The sequence below is a fragment of the Populus alba genome, chromosome 2, assembly GCF_005239225.2.
Source record: "Populus alba chromosome 2, ASM523922v2, whole genome shotgun sequence".
In the NCBI taxonomy this organism is placed as follows: domain Eukaryota; kingdom Viridiplantae; phylum Streptophyta; class Magnoliopsida; order Malpighiales; family Salicaceae; genus Populus; species Populus alba.
In genome coordinates this window covers 7,467,809-7,485,130 of record NC_133285.1, presented here as the reverse complement: position 1 = coordinate 7,485,130, position 17,322 = coordinate 7,467,809, and the positions used below count along the sequence as shown (strand labels likewise).

Sequence of the window (17,322 nt, the reverse complement as noted above, 5' to 3'; positions counted from 1 at the left end):
AGTAATTCATAATATTTTGTATTTTTAAAAATCTTTTTAATCTTTGGTTATTAATTTTTTATGAATTTTAATTTACTTCTCACATTATGTTTTTATTGAGATTTTGGGTTAGTATTTTATTTTAATTTACCTTTTAACGTTTATTGTAATATCAAAAAAATATCTTGGTATTGAGTTGATACTCAATTCGGTGATTATGGTCACATTTGTGACATCTATTATTAAAAGACATAATACCTCAGTATATTTCATCGTGGTTTGTGAGTGAGAACACCATTGATTAACATATTGTTTTCATTTTTTTGTACTTTTTTTTTTTGTACTTAGGTTATCAAAATTTTTTTTTATTAATTTCATCCTTTCACATTTTGTTAATTAATAATTGAACTTGATGATTTTTATTGTATTCTGCTTTTTTTTTTTTTTTTGGTATCTTCATGATCTCAAAAAAATTATTGGTATTGAGTTGGCTCTAAATTTTGCAAAGTAGAATTCAGTTTGATTGTTTGTGAAGAATTAAAAATTAAGGAGATCAAAATTGAAAGTGAGGTGAAAGGACAACCCTTTATTAAAAAATTCACTTTTTATCCTTTATTTTCTTAGTCCAACAATCAAGTTTTTTTTTTACAATTTTATCCATAAACATTGTATTGATTGATAATTTAGCTTTTTGCAAATAAGAATTTAGTTTTATTGTTTTTTAAAAATTAAAAACGAGGAGATCAAAATTAAAAGCTTGGTGTAATGAAAACCCTTTTAAAAAATATTAATTTCATCGCCTTTTAGCCTTGAGATTCTGTCAAAATCCTATTTGGTCCTTTTAATTTGAGAATTATATGATTTAGTCCTAGATTTTATTTTATTCATATTTCAATTCTCATGTTTGAGAGAAGAGAGAGAGAGAAGTTGTTGAATTATGACAAAGAAGAAATAAAGTTGTTCATTGACCATGTTTCAACAACAAAAAAAGAAAATTGATCTTGGTTTTAACATTCCATTCAACAATGAGAGTCTCATTGAGGTCTTTTTAAATTTTTAAATTGCTTGAAAGATTGATCGTGTTAAGAGAGGAATTTTTTCCTATTTGATTTTTTTTTTGATATTTTTTAGAGTTTTTAGGATGATAAATTGTTTTTTAAGGTTCTAATAGTGTTTATTAAGTATTTTTAGATGAAAATTGATTAGAAAATGGATTTTAGGTCAAAAGAACACCTCTACTTTTTGATCACCTCTATGGTGCTGAATTTACAGACAACTTTGTCTGTTTTTTTAAACAAGGCAAACAAAGTAATTTAAAAATAAAAAATAAAAAAAATTAGTCACACGAGCCTGGACTAGGAGACCAACACACTTGTGTTTATTTTTTTATGGCTAAAAGATGTTAAGAGTTTGTTTAGGAATGAGATCCAAACTGCATTTCTTTACATTTTGAATTTTTTTTAATATTTTTGAATCGTTTTAATATGCTGATATAAAAAATAATTTTTTAAAAATAAAAAAATTTATTTTAGTATATTTCTAAGCAAAAATTACTACAATCTTAAATACATTTTAAGTCATCCAGCAAATCATTTTATATTTTTTAGACAAATCATTTTTTTTTCCCGTATTCTGCTTTGTATTTTAACTTGCAAAATCAAGTCATATCAGATTAAAACCGCATTACTTAATTGGAGACAAACAAGTATTAAGGGACCGTTTGGTAGTGCGGTCGAAACTGTGTTTTATCATGTCTGATGAAACATCATTAGCATATATTTCGGCATGAAAAACTATTTAAAAAGCAACCGCTACCACACTACCAAACACACTCTAATTAGCCAGCTGACTGACAGAGATAGAACGACTGACAGATGGATTTGACTGCACATTCGAAGGATTCTAAGAAAATACCAACAACTACTGTCTTATTTGACAGAAAGATGGGATACGCTATAAAGAATTAATTAGTCAGTTGAATATCCATTAGGGTGAAATTTGATTTGGTTTGATTTTTATTAAAAAATAAATTAAATTGAATTTTTTTTTAAAAAATTAAAATTAAACTAAAACTGATTCGAACCGGCCAGTTTTGGTTTGGTTTTTTAGAAAAGAAAAAACCCGGTTCAAACCGGTTTAGTTCTGTTTTTTTTTTGTTTGATTCGGTTTTGGCTCAGGTTTTTTTTTTTTTTTTTTTTTTTTCGGTTCAGTTTGGTTTTAAGCTTATAAAACCAATACCGAATCGATCAGTTTTTTTAAAAATTTTAATCAGTTTAATCGGTTTTATTTTACGGTTCGGTTTTTTTAGATTATTTTTTTTGATTTTCTTGATTTTTCAGTTTTTTTACTCACAATTAATATTTGGGAATCAAAAACTCGTTAGTCTTTATTATTATTATTATTTGATTTATTAGATCTTAAACTCGAATTGTGATCAACTTCTTTTCGTTTTCAAATATAAGACTATCAGAGTCGTCACCGTGAATCATAATGACGGACAAAATAGAAATTTCATCCGTAAATGTAGTAATTACAGTGGAAAGTTTTCCCTGTACGATCCTATACTAGTTTACATGCACCAAACTTTAGTTACTACGCGTTGGCCTGGGAATTCTGATGCACCAGAAACCACTGAAAATATTCAATGAATTTTACAAAACCACATCGGCAAACTGTCTAGAAGATACGATAGGGCTGGCAGATGCTATGATGATTCTATTACAGAACAGTTTGTCTCAACCTGAACTAGAGATAACCTTTTTCTTTGCAGCTTTGAATTGCCCCATCAAACATTTCATCGAGCCCGTACTTAAATTTGAAACCCAAATTCAGTAATTTCATTGATGAGAGGCCAGCGAGTCTGTTGCCTTCGATTTCCTTCAAAGATCTGCCAGCAATTAAGGAGAAGTAATTAACATTTAGCTTTTATTTTCAAGATTAAGAGAAGAACAAGGGGAAGATTAAAAAGTACTCACTCCAATGATGGTACGGGGCACTCAGGATACTTGGAAGACAGAAATTCAGACATCTTTTCAATGGTTATTGTGTGTGAAGAACAAATATTTCTCCCTTCCGCATCAGGATGTTCGAAGAGGAAAATGTGTGCCCTGGCTACATCATCAACATGCACCATAGACGTATTCAAAAGAGTACCGTATTTCTGGTGCTCACCTGAAATGATATCCATTGGAAACAGTTCCTTCAAGAAATCATAGGATCATTAAGAAGAACAAACAGAACAGAACTTACCCAGTACCATAGCCAGCGACGTGCGCACCGAGCCAGGAAACTTGGAACAAATGAAAGGTCCATTAATAAAAGAAGGGATTATTGTCACAAGATCAAATCCATGTTCATCAGCAAATTCGAGAGCTCTCTTCTCCGTTAATGTCTTGGAAATAAAGTAAGGGCCCGCAAAGGATTTTAAGGCCTTAACATACTCTACATCAGTCCAATAACTCTCATCCATTGTGTCCACATCACTGTCATTAAACACTACTGCTGAGCTACTGGAAGTGTACACTACTCTCTTTACAGTAATGGAGTTCAAGCAAGCCTTCAAGATGCCTAATGTTCCATCAATCGCTCTTTGGACGACCACTTCCTCAGGTTCCTTTCTTTCAAAATCAAGAGGGGTAGCTACATGAAAGACTCCAATGCATCCTTTAATAGCCACCTCAAAGCTGTCGGGGTCACTTAGATCTGCCTGGAAGATTTGAAGCTTCTCGGATGCTTCTGGTAGACTTGTTAGGAAACTAACATCTCTCTTGTGTTCTAGTCACGCATCAAAATGATGAAAAGACTGAGATTTAACTTTTGATTTTTATGCAGGTGGGATTCACAACCTATGCTGAATCAAACGAGTTGAAACTTTAATCGTCTTTGAGAAAAAGAAAATTGATGCAACGTAACCATCGCAGTACTTACCAATCCAAACTAAATACGCGCCGCCAAATGATGTTATTGATTAGATCAATAACATCACGCATAAGAAATCGTCTTTATTGATCAAATTAGTGTTTCTGTTGGTGAATCCCACTAGACATGTTCTCAATTTGATTATAGGATCTTATTAAAGCAGTCGAATAATTTTATTACCATGAACTTTATTAGGAGATAATATACAAAGAAAGGTAGCCAGCTTGATCTGCTGTGCCAAAAAGCTGTGCAAAATTAACACTTCGCTCTTTCCCAGTAGAGAAGCCATAGAGGGCTCGATCTTTTATTCTACAGGAAGAGGGGGGAGGGGGGGATAGAAAACCAAAGTTTTGTAACGATGTTGAAATGAATTTGTTTATCTATAAACGATGAATTTAATGTATCTGTTCATGTAAGTGTCCTGCTCCTTATCGAAGCTGTGTTGACAATGAGAAGAGGAACAAAAGCTCACCTGGGTCAGGTCTAATGGTGGTGTGAACAGAGTAGCCATGTTCAAGGAGCCTCATGATCAACCAAGATGCTAAGAACCCAGTACCACCAGTGACACACACTTTACCTTTATCTCCTTCCATCTCTCTTTCTCTCTCTCTCTCTCGAAATGAAGATGAATCGTACAAATGACAGATAGACACCTTTGCTTAATGGAGAAAGCTAGTTAAACGTTTTGGTAGTGGATACTGTCAAATCTTGTCTTGGTTTTTCTCGGTTCTCCATCATCGCATTATTAAAAATAAAATTTTAGTTTTTAATTCACCCCCACAAAACCTTTCAGAGTAACCCAGCACCATCGCCAATGATGCCGTGAACTGAAGCAGGCCTGTTTGGACAAATGAAGGGGCCAATAATATAGGTTGGTATGAAAGTTACAAGGTCCAATGGAGAAGGGCTGATATAATCAGGGCAATTAAATTGCATATTTTAAAGTTCATGTGATGATTTTAAATTGCGTGAACTGAAGCAGACATCATTGCATTTTTTTTTTTATGCAATTGCATCAGGGCAATTAAATTGAGTTTGTTAATTAAGGATAAAATTAAAAAATAAATGACTAGAGTAGGAAACACACCACAAATTTTTGATGATTTTAAAGTTCATGTAAAAACTTTGATTTATTCATTATATTTTAAAAATTAATTATACGAATACCTCAATATTTCAGTGCGTGAAATATTGATTACAATGACAGACAATTACAAGGAAGCAATCTTTATTCATATGTTACATGCTTGCGAAATATTGAAAATATATAATACATTATAACATAAGATGCAATACGTGGGTGCGAGAATGAATCTAAAGAAATCCCTTCTCCTTGCATGATTGAATTGCCCCATCAAACATGTCTTCAAGACCGTGCTCAAATTTGAATCCACAATCCAAGAGCTTCTTGGGTGAGAGGCCACGCATTTTGAAACCTTTAATGTCCTTCAAGGAGCTACGGACTAATTAATATATAAGTTTGGAAACATATGCAAAAAATAGATGGAGTTTTTATTTTTCTACAATTGAAAATTCTTATTTTATATACACCCACATGTTAATCTGTGCCAATATTCGCCTGTGCTGTCAATTTGCTCAACTTCTATCTCATTCTTCCAATTCGTCTAATTAATTCCATCCAGTTGATCATGTTTTCCTTAAATTTTGTGTCAAATTAACTAACATAAAATCTAATGGTCGAATTATGATAAACAATATTAGTTTATAAAACAAAAATTATTCTGATATAATTGAGAAATGGGTATAACCATATTCAAGAATTGGGCTTTGGATCCACGAACGATAACATGATAGGATATATATTGGCCCCCATTGTTATTCCTTTTATACTTGTTTTTGGTTTTTTTGTTTTACAACATGCAAGAAAATTTACAAATACTTGAATATAAAAATAAAATAAAAATTGTTAGGAATCTCAAAAAAAATTACCTGAGTGTCCTGTATAGGTAAAAAGACTGAAATACCCTTGAATTTCTAGAAAAATTATGAAATTGCCCCTGGTGGCGCGTGTGGCTCACGCGCGGTTACTGTTGGCAGCGGTGAAATTTTCCGGCGAGATTTCTGGCCAATCAATGGTCGATTCTGGTAGATCTGAGGTAGAGGATTTTGATGGTGGTGGTCTCGACAGCCGTTGATGGCTGAAGAGGGAGAACCGTCGGTTTGAAGCTTTGGTGGCCGGCGAAGATCGCAGCCTTTTTCCGGCCAGATGAGGGGGAGAAAACGCTGAAACATGCGGGGTTTTTGCTTTTTAGGAGATTAACAACCTTTATGTGGTGTTTAGGAAGCTTGAGACGGCCGAAAAAAGGAGATCGAATGAGAGAGAGGGAGTTGCCGGTGAGAGGAGAGAGAAAGTCCGAGATTATGCTACGATGTGAACGCATGCATGGTATACCCGTACCGCTGAAGGCTGTGAGCCGTTGGATTTCAAATGAAACGATCGTTCAGCTGTGATTGGCTTGATCTGCAGGTTGATCGGATGGTCTGAATAAGCTGAGCTTTGATTTGGTGTGACGCGGTGCACCGAAAGATCGGTATACCAGGTGACGTGGCACAACAGGATCAAAGGGAAGATTATTTCAAAGGTTGAGATGAGTTTGAGTTTTAATCTAATGTGGTAAGCCCTATTGTATCCTATTAAATTAAAGGTCCAGAACTAAAACTATTAGATCTAACGGTTATGATATTTTTGATATTTTTTAAATTGTTTTAAAAAAAAACAATATTTTACTCTCACGAAGAAAAACTAAAAAAAAATATGAAATAGTGATATAATCTTCTTTCTTTCTTTTCTCCTCTCTAGGCTCTCTCGGCTATTATAGCCAATAAGCATGGGATAACTCATTTATTTCAAAAAGGAAAAAAAATACACTATGCAACTAACTCATCTACCATAATGAATTTTTGAATTATTAATTTTGTTTTATTATATATAATAACAAATATTTATATAGGTAAAACTAAAAAACTTAAATCAGTATTAGAAAAAGCTCGTGTCAATCGTAAAAAACAGAAAATTAATTACCAAAAAAAAAATTGAAACAAAAAAAAAAACATTTGATGGGTATCAACTCAGTGAACCAGGTCTTGATCGAAAAATAATGCTTTTGACCCGAAACAGCCTGAAAACTCATTTTTTACCCCGATTAACATGGTTTGACCCATATTAACTCGGTGGACTCGGTTTTGATAAAAAATGACGGTTTTGACCGAAAATGATGGTTTTGACCCGAAACATCATGAAAACTCATTTTTTACCCTGGTAGACTTGGTTTGACCCGTATTGACCCGGTAAAATCGGTTTTTATGGAAAATGACGGTTTTGACCCGAAACGTTATGAAAGCTTATTTTTTTATCCTGGTCGACATGGTTTGACCCGTATTGACCCGGTGAAATCGGTTTTTATGGAAAATTATGGTTTTGACCGAAAATGACGGTTTTGACCCGAAACGTCATGAAAACTCATTTTTTACCCTGGTCGACATGGTTTGACCCGTATTGATCCGGTGAAATCGGTTTTTATGGAAAATGACGGTTTTGACCGAAAATGACGGTTTTGACCCGAAACGTCATGAAAACTCATTTTTTACCCTGATTGACATGGTTTAACCCATATTGACCCGGTAAAATCGGTTTTTATGGAAAGATGCGATTGACTCGAGAAAAATATATTTTGAATTTTAAACTTTTTTTTTCTTAATTTTTTTTTGAATTTTTATAAATAATAATTGAATAAACAATAGTTAAATAACTTCCTTTAAAGAGTTTCAAGTTTACGTTCAGCTATACTATTTTATCGGATAATTCTTAAACATGATATTTGGGTGACAATACCATAACTTTTAAGCTAATCTTGAGGGTCTAATTCAATTGGTCAGATTTTAGGTTTGTTTTCTAGAGGTCACCAATTCAAATCTTACAAATTACAGAGCTACTAAGACTTACATAGTTATTAACTTTAGAACTTGTAGAATTTGTCAAAGTATATGTAAGTTATTCCAGACACCCATATTAATAACAATAAAATTTTTTTATTACATTTCAAATTATTGTTAAAATAAAACACCTTAAGACGTTTAAAGAATTAAGCGATTACCGTAGTTATGAATTATTTATAATCATAAGGAAATTATTATCTATAATAATTTACTATATGTATCCATGTAAACCTAGAAAAACCATCAATTACCACTACAAAATAGCTAGATCCTCAGTACGAACATATGCAGGCCTAAATATCAGAATGAATTAAATAAAAAAAAGATCGGATGACAATGATTCATTATTATTGAATATAAAAAGCCTTCTGTTTTAATTAAGTTAACAAAAAAAAATAACACGAGTAGTTTTGTGGAATCATCTGATCGTTTACTTTTATCAATAACAAACCCATTAATCACTTACGAAGAGAAGAAAAGGAGAAGTTGTTGCCAAGATTATTCTAAAGAAACCCCTTCTCCTTGCAGGATTGTATAGCTCCATCAAACATGTCCTCAAGACCATGCTCGAATCTGAATCCACAATCCAGGAGCTTTTTCGACGAGAGGCCGCATTGTTTGTAACCTGTAATGTCCTTCAAGGACCTGTACACAAGAGGGATGTAAGGCTGGAGAGATACAAGGCTAATAAAATAGAATGAACATTCTTCATGAATCAGAAACATATAATTACACAGGAAATGCAAACTCACTCTTTTGATGGAATTTGAAGATCTGGGTATCTAGCAGAAAGAAATTCGGACATCCCATGCAGTGAGATTCTATCCGATGAACAGATGTACCTCCCTTTCGCACCAGGATACTCGAGAAGGAAGATGTGTGCCCTGGCCACATCCTCCACATGTACCATATTTGACTCTATAAGAAGTCGATATAGACTCCTGTTGCCTGCACATTTAACATCAATGTTCAGGTATCTTTACAGTCTAATGATACTGTAGCAAGGATTTATCCCATGATTGCTGAAGGAGTTCTTGTTCATCAGGTGTGCTAATAGGGTGTTTGGCCCTGCCCAAACCGCAGCGTTTTTTTTTTTAAATGATTTTTTTTAACTGTTTTTTAAAAATGAATTCAGTATGATTTCTTGTTAAAGAGAGTGATCATACCCATGATCATAGCCAGCCCCATGTATAACGAGGCTGGGATTCTGGGACTACTGAACGGACCAAGAACAAGAGAAGGAATCAAAGTCACTAGATCCAATCCATGCTGCTCAGCAAATTCTAGAGCAGCCCTTTCCGTTTTTGTCTTGGAAGCCGTGTAAGAACTGGCAGTGAATTTTAGATCCTTGAAGTAATCCATGTCTGTCCATGCACTCTCATCCACCACTTCTTGACCATTGCCACTGAACAGAATCGCGGCTGCGCTTGAAGTGTAAACAACTCTCTTCACTGTCTTTGCATTCAGACATGCTTTCAGAATTCCTAAGGTTCCTTCCAAGGACCTTTTGGTGGCTATTTCTTCTGGTTCTCGGTCACCAAGATCGAGGGAATGAGCCAGATGAAGGACTCCCGCGCACCCTTCAATGGCCTCATTGAAACTCTCCGGTTCGTTGAGATCTGCTTTGAAAATCTGGAGTCTCTCCTTCGCTCCCGGTAGGCCTGTGAGGTAGCTGATGTCCTTGTTACCATCTGGCCATGTAATGTTAAAGAAGAATCGGTGCTCGTAAATGTTAGTTAGCATTAATTAGCAAACAAATCCTACTTAAATAGGTTCTCTCCATAGTTGAGAGAATAATATATATATATATATATATATATATATAATCGTTAATTTGTTACTCTTATATATATTCTAGGCATAACATATGAAAAAAGGTCAGTGAAATGGAAAATATCAAGAAAATAGCTTCATCCGGATAAGATCGAACAGTGGCTCGAACAGCATAACCTTGTTCCACCAGTTGCACAGACCGCACCTTTCCCTGAACACCCTTCCATTTGACTTCCTTTTTTACGCTACTATGAGAGACTATTGATCTCACCATGAACGAGGCTCAGAACTCTCAATTCCCCACCCCCCCAAAAAAAAAAAAAATTATATATATATATATATATAGAAAACTTACCAGGGTGAGGTCTGACGGTGGTGTTAACAGAGTAGCCTTGCTCCAGGAGCTTCATGATCAAACAACGAGGCCAAGTACCCAGTGCCCCCTGTAACACACACTGTTCCTCTTTCTCCTTCCATTTCTCTCTCCCTCTCTAAGATGAGTTCGAATAAGATTGTTGGAGGGAGTCTTCCTCCCTCTCTGGTTCATATATACGCATGGAAAGAGACGTGTCAACTCCTCCTCTTTTTTTACTTTTTATTTATTTATTAATGTGGCGTGAACTCCTCTTTCTTATTTTTAAAAGCGGCTACCTATTGACATTCACAATGAGGTTTTTTTAGAAAATAAATGCTGAAAAAGTAAATTCTAGAAAAATAAATTATTTTTTGATGTTTGGTAATGTAATAAAAAATAAGTTGGAAAACACTTTCCAGTATTTTGTTATGTTATAAAAAATAAGCTGCAAAATAACTTATTAATATTTTTTTTTCAAGTTTATTAAAATAATAAGGTACAAATCTTACAAATTAAAAAGTTGAATAAAAATAAAAATGAAAAAAATATATAATTTTATAAATTATCTCAAATAAAATAAATAATAATCAAAATAATAGAATAAGTAAAATTGAAAAATGAAGAAATTAAAATAATAATAATTAATATTTCATAAATTATTTCAAATACAATAAGTAAAAATCCAAAGAATAAGAACCAAAAAAATTCAATTAAAAAATAATAAAGAAAAATCAAATAACAATTATAAAAATGAGGATCAAAGTTAATATAAAAATTAAATTTTAAGAGATGAAATTGAAAAAAAAAATATTCAAAACAAAACACACACACATATATATAACAATCAAAAGTTTGAAGATCAAATTTGATATAATCAGTAAATAATATAATATTTTTAAATATTTCACAATTTCTAGAAAGTGTTTTCCATCTAAAATAAAAAGAAAATATTTTTTTAGAAACCAAGCTAAATTTTTATTTTTACTGAAAAGTGTTTTCCGTTAATCAATTTTTTCAAAAACAAACAAACATAAAAAAAAATTAAAAAATAATTTTTAAAAAATCACTTTTTCAAAAAACAAACAAATTCTTAATTTCTTTCCTTTTCCTTCACTTAGCTGCTCCTATTGCATAAGCGATTCAATTTAGGGATTCTATTTAAATAGCCAAGACTAAAGATTCCGATGGAGAAGGGGCTTCTTTTATTTATTTATTTATTTTTTAATGAAATGTGTGTTCAAATAAATTGCTAACACATTATTATGTGAAAAACTAAAACCCATGATGACACTGTGCATCCTCTTATTGTTTATATTTTTTTCAATTTGATCCTCACACATTTCTTTTATGTGATTGCATCCTTTCCAAGGGAAATTCAAGGGAAATTGAGTTGAGTTTGTTGACTAAAAATAAAATTAAAAGACAAGAGACTAAAGTAGAAAATATACCATAAATAGATGATGGTTTCAAAGTTCATACAAAAAATTTAATTTAATCATTATACTTTAAAAATTATACATATATGGAACCTAATGACACAGATACAACAACAAAATAAAAACCCAGACATGCAGACCTTAATAAAATAAGCTAGACTTGCTAGGCCCGTAAGTGCCATAACTTTTCTTTTCTATGTATTATTTTTTTCTAATTATTTTTTTAAGTTCATACTTTTTTATATGTTATTTTTTCAAAAACTCTTTTATTTATATTTTGATTAATATCATTCTCTTTTTTATTTTATTTAGATAACCTCTTTTAAATTATGATTATTTTTTTTGTTATGGATTTAAATTTTGAAGATTCATCTTTTATTAGTTTTTTTTAATATTTTGCATTGATTAACTTTATTTTTAAAAATAAAGTTTTTATTTTCAAATAATATTTATAATTTGTGCAGCCATGTATAATAATTTGTTTTTTTTATTTAATCAATTCAATATATGTGTTTATTTTTATTATCGTTTGATTGAATAAAAAAAATTATTTTAATAAAAACAATTAACAAACACAACCAGATAAATATTTTCATCATGTAAGATTAAATATTTTAATCTATATTTATCTCTTAATTTTTTCGATTTTATTTGTAGTTATTATTTATGGTTTTTTTAATTTATTTGATTATATGTATATATAAAAAAATTTATTTTCCCTTAACTTTTTTTAATACTGAAAGGTATCGAAAAAAGTCTGTATAGAATTTTTTTGTTACAAAAAAAATATCTAACCCAGGATAAAACACGACATCTAGTAAAATAACAAACATTAAACTTTTTATAGCTAAAATTATTTATTTCGACTGGGAAGGGCTTTCTTTTTTATTTACTTATTTTCACGAAATGAGTGTTCAGATAATTTGTTTGCACATCCAACAGCAAGCATTAAAAATCTCTTATAATTACAATTATTACAAACAACACTAAAAGATGTGGAAAAACATTGTTAGCCCCACACCCATAAACATGAACATTGTGGATTAACGTTTTGCATATTTTTTTTTGTTTGTAATTTGATCCTTTTTTTTTCTCTGGTTACTAAATTTTTATCATAAATTTCAATTAAAAAAAAAACTAATATAATATCAACAGGTTTTATTTGATAAAAAAAGTTATCTTTAGATATTATTTAGGTAAACCTTACTTAAAAGAGTAGATATAGGGTTGAAAAGTTTTATAGTTCGGGATTGATTTTGGGTTTTTCTGATCAATTTTTGTTAATGTCTTAACGATTTCTATAAGGTGTTTTAAGGTAAAAAAATAAGTTAAAAATAAAATTTTGGGTATAAACATCACTTCCTGAATTTTCGATGACCAGAGCAGGCTATTAGACGTCCGTTGCATGCGATTCTTTTATTTTTTAAAATAAAAGCTGAAAATGTGTTGTTCCACTTATAATATAAAAATGTGTTCCACTTCTAAAATCCAGGCTACCGCATTGATCGGGTCTGTTTCAACTGAGCCATGTGCGGTACTGCCTATCCTGTTTTGTTCATTTTTCCCTATTTTACGGATGTTCTGATCGTTGACTTTTATTAATTACTATCTTCGAGCAAGAGAGTGCTGTTGAAATTACTCATTAAACTCAATTCTCAACACCTAACATCTTTCTCAAGCTATTAATTATCCCTCTAATTAACAAACCCATTAATCGCTTACAAAGCGAAGAAAAGGACAAATTGTTGCCAAGATTATTCTAAAGAAACCCCTTCTCCTTGCAGGATTGTATAGCTCCACCAAACATGTCCTCAAGACCATGCTCGAATCTGAATCCACAATCCAGGAGCTTTTTGGACAAGAGGCCGCATTGTTTGTAAGTTGTAACCTGTAATGTCCTTCAAGGACCTGTACACAAGAGGGATGTAAGGCTGGAGGGAGAGATACAAGGAAAAAGGCCAGCTAATAAAATTGAATGAACTTTCTTCAAGATAAGTAATGCAATTTACCTTGGATATCATGCTTTAAGGTAATAATATCTTTTCTTTAGTATAACTAGTTTTTTATCATGGATTTTTATTGATTAATTAGAATTTTTTTTATGATTATAATAATATTATTAGGTGGAAACTTATTTTTATAAAGTTAAGATGTTGGCCTTTCTCTCACACAAAAAAACAGTATTTCCATAAAAAAAGGACAAGTCAAGCAAAGGACAAGTCACAACCATGATATCGAATGCGACAGAAGGCATCATTGTTATTGATATAATTTGAAAAGCTTGAATTAGAAAGTGAATATAAAAATAAATCAATGGCTAAATCAACAAACTACCTAGTGTTTTCTTAGTAGATTATTTGAGAATAAAACAGACTTGTATACATATTATGTTTTCGAAATATGACAAGGCAAGAAACTCAACTGCATTTAGAAAATAGGGTTGAAATGATATCTTTTTTTGTCCAATACTAGAGCCTAAGGAACAAAATAGACATGATCATAATGCAATTTATGGCCCTGCCCAAACCGCAGCGTTTTTTTTTTTTAAAAATGATTCTGTTTTTTAAAAATTAATTCAGTATAATCAACATTACTCCAGTAATTTTCATCCATCATTTCCACGCCACTGTCATTAAAAGCTACCAACTCTTTTCACTGTCTTTGAATTCAAGCAAGCCTTCAAGATTCTAATGGAGAAGGGCTTTCTTTTATTATTTTTAGTGAAATGTGTGTTTAAATAAATTGCTAACACATTATTAAGTAAAAAACTACAATGCATGAGTTTTTCATTCTAAGAGCTGATAATATTATGCATCCTATTTTACTGTAGAACTACTGTTTATAAATTCTTTTTTAATTTCCTTCTCGTATATTTTTTTTTATACAATTACATCATTTCAAGGGCAATTGAAACGAGTCTATTGATTAAAAATAAAATTAAAAGATAAATAACTAGAGTAGAAAAACACGCTACAAATATGTGATAATTTTAAAGTTCATGTACAAAGTTTAATTTAATTATCATTATATTTTAAAAATTAATTATACATATTTTGATATCTTAATATTTCAGTCATAATATTTCACTCGATGAAATATTGATTACAATGACAGACAATTACAAGGGAGGAATCTTTATTCATATTTTACATGCGTGCGAAATATTGAAATATATATATATATATATATATATATATATATATATATAATATATATATATATATATATATATATATATATATATATATATATATATATATATGCGCTCGCTATCTAGGTAGCTTCTTGATCTTTGTTAATCTCTCCCTCTAATCTCCTAACGGGTATTTAAGCCAACCTGTCGAGAGGGTAGAGATTAGGGGGACAAGAAAAAGAAAAAAAAGTGTTGCATTCCTTCTTGATCATGAATGAAAAGTGTTTCTGTTTGCTTAGATAATAGATTAATGAATAATACAACTTGAAGCATTTTATTTTTAGAATTAAACGAGATAATATGCTCGCGCGTCGCCGCAGGCTTATAAAATAAATACAATTTATAGTATTATAATTGTGAATCAACGCTATATAAGTAATAGAAACTAAAGGTATGATTGAGCAAATATTTTCATGATGGAAAAAAAAAAAGTTGTGTTGGTGATTAAAAACTTAAAGACTGAACAAAATAATTTGTAATAATCTACAGTATTTTGTGAGGAAAGATATAGTGCTTTCGGTATATGATTTAGCTTTTTTGTTAATAAAAAAGTAAAAGAAATTACAAAGCTAAATTCTCTGTCAATTTAATATTTTAAAAAAAAATCAACAAAGATAATTTTGGAAAGAATAAAACTTATAAGGAAAAACATTGTAGCAATTGACAATGTTTTGTGAAGAAAACTATAGTGCTTTCCCCAATAAAAAAAATAAAAAACCATTTATAGAAAATATTGTAGCAATCCACAATGTTTTATGAGAAAAAACTACAACATTTTCCTCATATGATTTAGCTTTATTGTAATTATAATTCTTAACCAACTCAATATTAAAAAAAAAATGACAAAGATAATTTTGGAAAAAATCATATGGGAAAACACTGCAACAATTCACAATGTTTTAAAGAAAAAAAATTACAAAGCTAAATTATTAATTAGCTCAATATTAAAAAAAAAATTGACAGAAACAATTTTAAAAAAAAACAAAACAAACACCAAAAAAAGAAAAGAAAAAAACATGTTGGAAACACTATAGCAATTCACAGTGTTTTGTGATGAAAGCTATAGTTCTTCCCCACATGATTTAGCCTTATTTGTAATGACTTGTAATTGTAATTATCAAACAACTCAATATTAAAAAAAAATAAAAATTGACAAGGATAATTTGTAAGAAAGTTATAAGAAAAAAAAAAACCATGCGGAGAGACACTGTAGCAATCCACAATGTTTTGTGAGGAAAGCTACAGTGATTTCCCCACATGATTAAGCTTTATTACAAAGTAAAATTCTAACCAACTCAATATTAAAATAAAATAAAATTGATGAAGATAATTTTAGAAAAAAATATTACAAAAAAAATAAACACAAAAGAAACTGGAAAAAACCATGTGAGGAAAAATTGTATCAATTCATAGTATTTTGTGAGGAAAAACTTGTATTTACTTGTAATTGCAATTCTTAACCAGCTTAATATTTAAAAAATAAAATTGACTAAGATAATTAAAAAAAATAACAAAAACAGAAAAAAAAAATCATGTAGAAAAAAACACTATAGCTATCCATAATAATTTTTTAGAAAAGTTATAGTGTTTTCCTCACATATTGTAATTGTAATTGTAATTGTAATTTTTAACCAGTTCAATATTACAAAATAAAATAAAAAAAAGATAATTTTAGAGAAAATAATAATAAAAAACCATGCAGAGAAACACTGTAGCAATCAACAATGTTTTAAAAAAAATAACAAAATTAAATTTTCAATCAGCTTAATATTAAAAAAAATCGACAAATATAATTTTAAAAAATAAAAAAATAAAATAGAAAAACTATGTGAAAAAACACCGCAACAATCCACAATATTTTAAAGAAAAAATTACAAAGTAAAATTTTTAATCAAGTCAATATTTAAAAAGTAAAATAAAAAAAAATAATTTTGGAAAAGAAAAGGAAAAAAATAAATGCAAAAAGAAAAAGAAAAAATGGGAAAGTTGAAAAAAAAAGTAATTTTGAATAAAAAAAAAGAGAAAAGTTTGGAAAAAAAAGAAAAAAAAAAGGAGTATATTGTGGATTACTGTTGTAATCCATAGTACATTGTGTGTGGGGAACAGTGATTCCCCCACACCATTTAGATATTGTTAATTGTTGTCTTGGGTTTTTATGCTTGCTATAATCACCATTATCTTCGTAATTATGTTAAAAAATTGTATTTTGTTAATATTCAGGTTAATTTAATTAACATGTTATTTTCATATTTTCATTTCTAATAAAAAAGAAAAAAGAAGAAACAAAAAAGAAAAATTCATCAGATAGCATGTTTTCGTATTGGATTCTTAGTTAATCCTTTGAGATTTGACTCAAGTTAAAAGTCACCTTGCGTTGGCATTCCCAAATTAAATACTCATCCTGGTTTTCTAAAATTCCAAGTTAAAAAATATTTTGCTATTTATTTTTGATACCTAGAGTAAACACACTCAATTAGAATAAATGAACCTCATCAAAGAATCTTTCATAAACCTTTCCTAGGATTTAGGTTGGGTTCAATGATCCCAACATTGACTTATGGATTATTTAATAACATGACTTGATTGATAATTAATTATAGGTTGTGACCAGGAGTGATCAATTTTATAATTGTCAATTCACCAAAATGTTATCCAAAAGTAATAACCAAAAGTGAAAAAAATAAACCGGACTTTAGAATGGATAGGTTTAA

General features: G+C 30.2%; 1 protein-coding gene and 1 pseudogene across 1 annotated transcript; both read right to left on the bottom strand.

Moving 5' to 3' along the window:
- Window positions 1-2,460: 2,460 nt before the first annotated feature.
- Window positions 2,461-4,594, bottom strand: LOC118042229 (vestitone reductase-like). Its single transcript, XM_035049842.2, has 4 exons — window positions 4,370-4,594; window positions 3,229-3,753; window positions 2,955-3,150; window positions 2,461-2,866 (listed from the first exon to the last, which is right to left on the bottom strand). Exons 1-4 carry the CDS (start codon window positions 4,488-4,490, stop codon window positions 2,725-2,727), a joined length of 984 nt encoding a protein of 327 aa, XP_034905733.1. The 5' UTR covers window positions 4,491-4,594; the 3' UTR covers window positions 2,461-2,724.
- Window positions 4,595-8,182: 3,588 nt separating this feature from the next.
- On the bottom strand, window positions 8,183-10,152 carry LOC118042230 (vestitone reductase-like; annotated as a pseudogene).
- Between the last annotated feature and the right edge of the window lie 7,170 nt (window positions 10,153-17,322).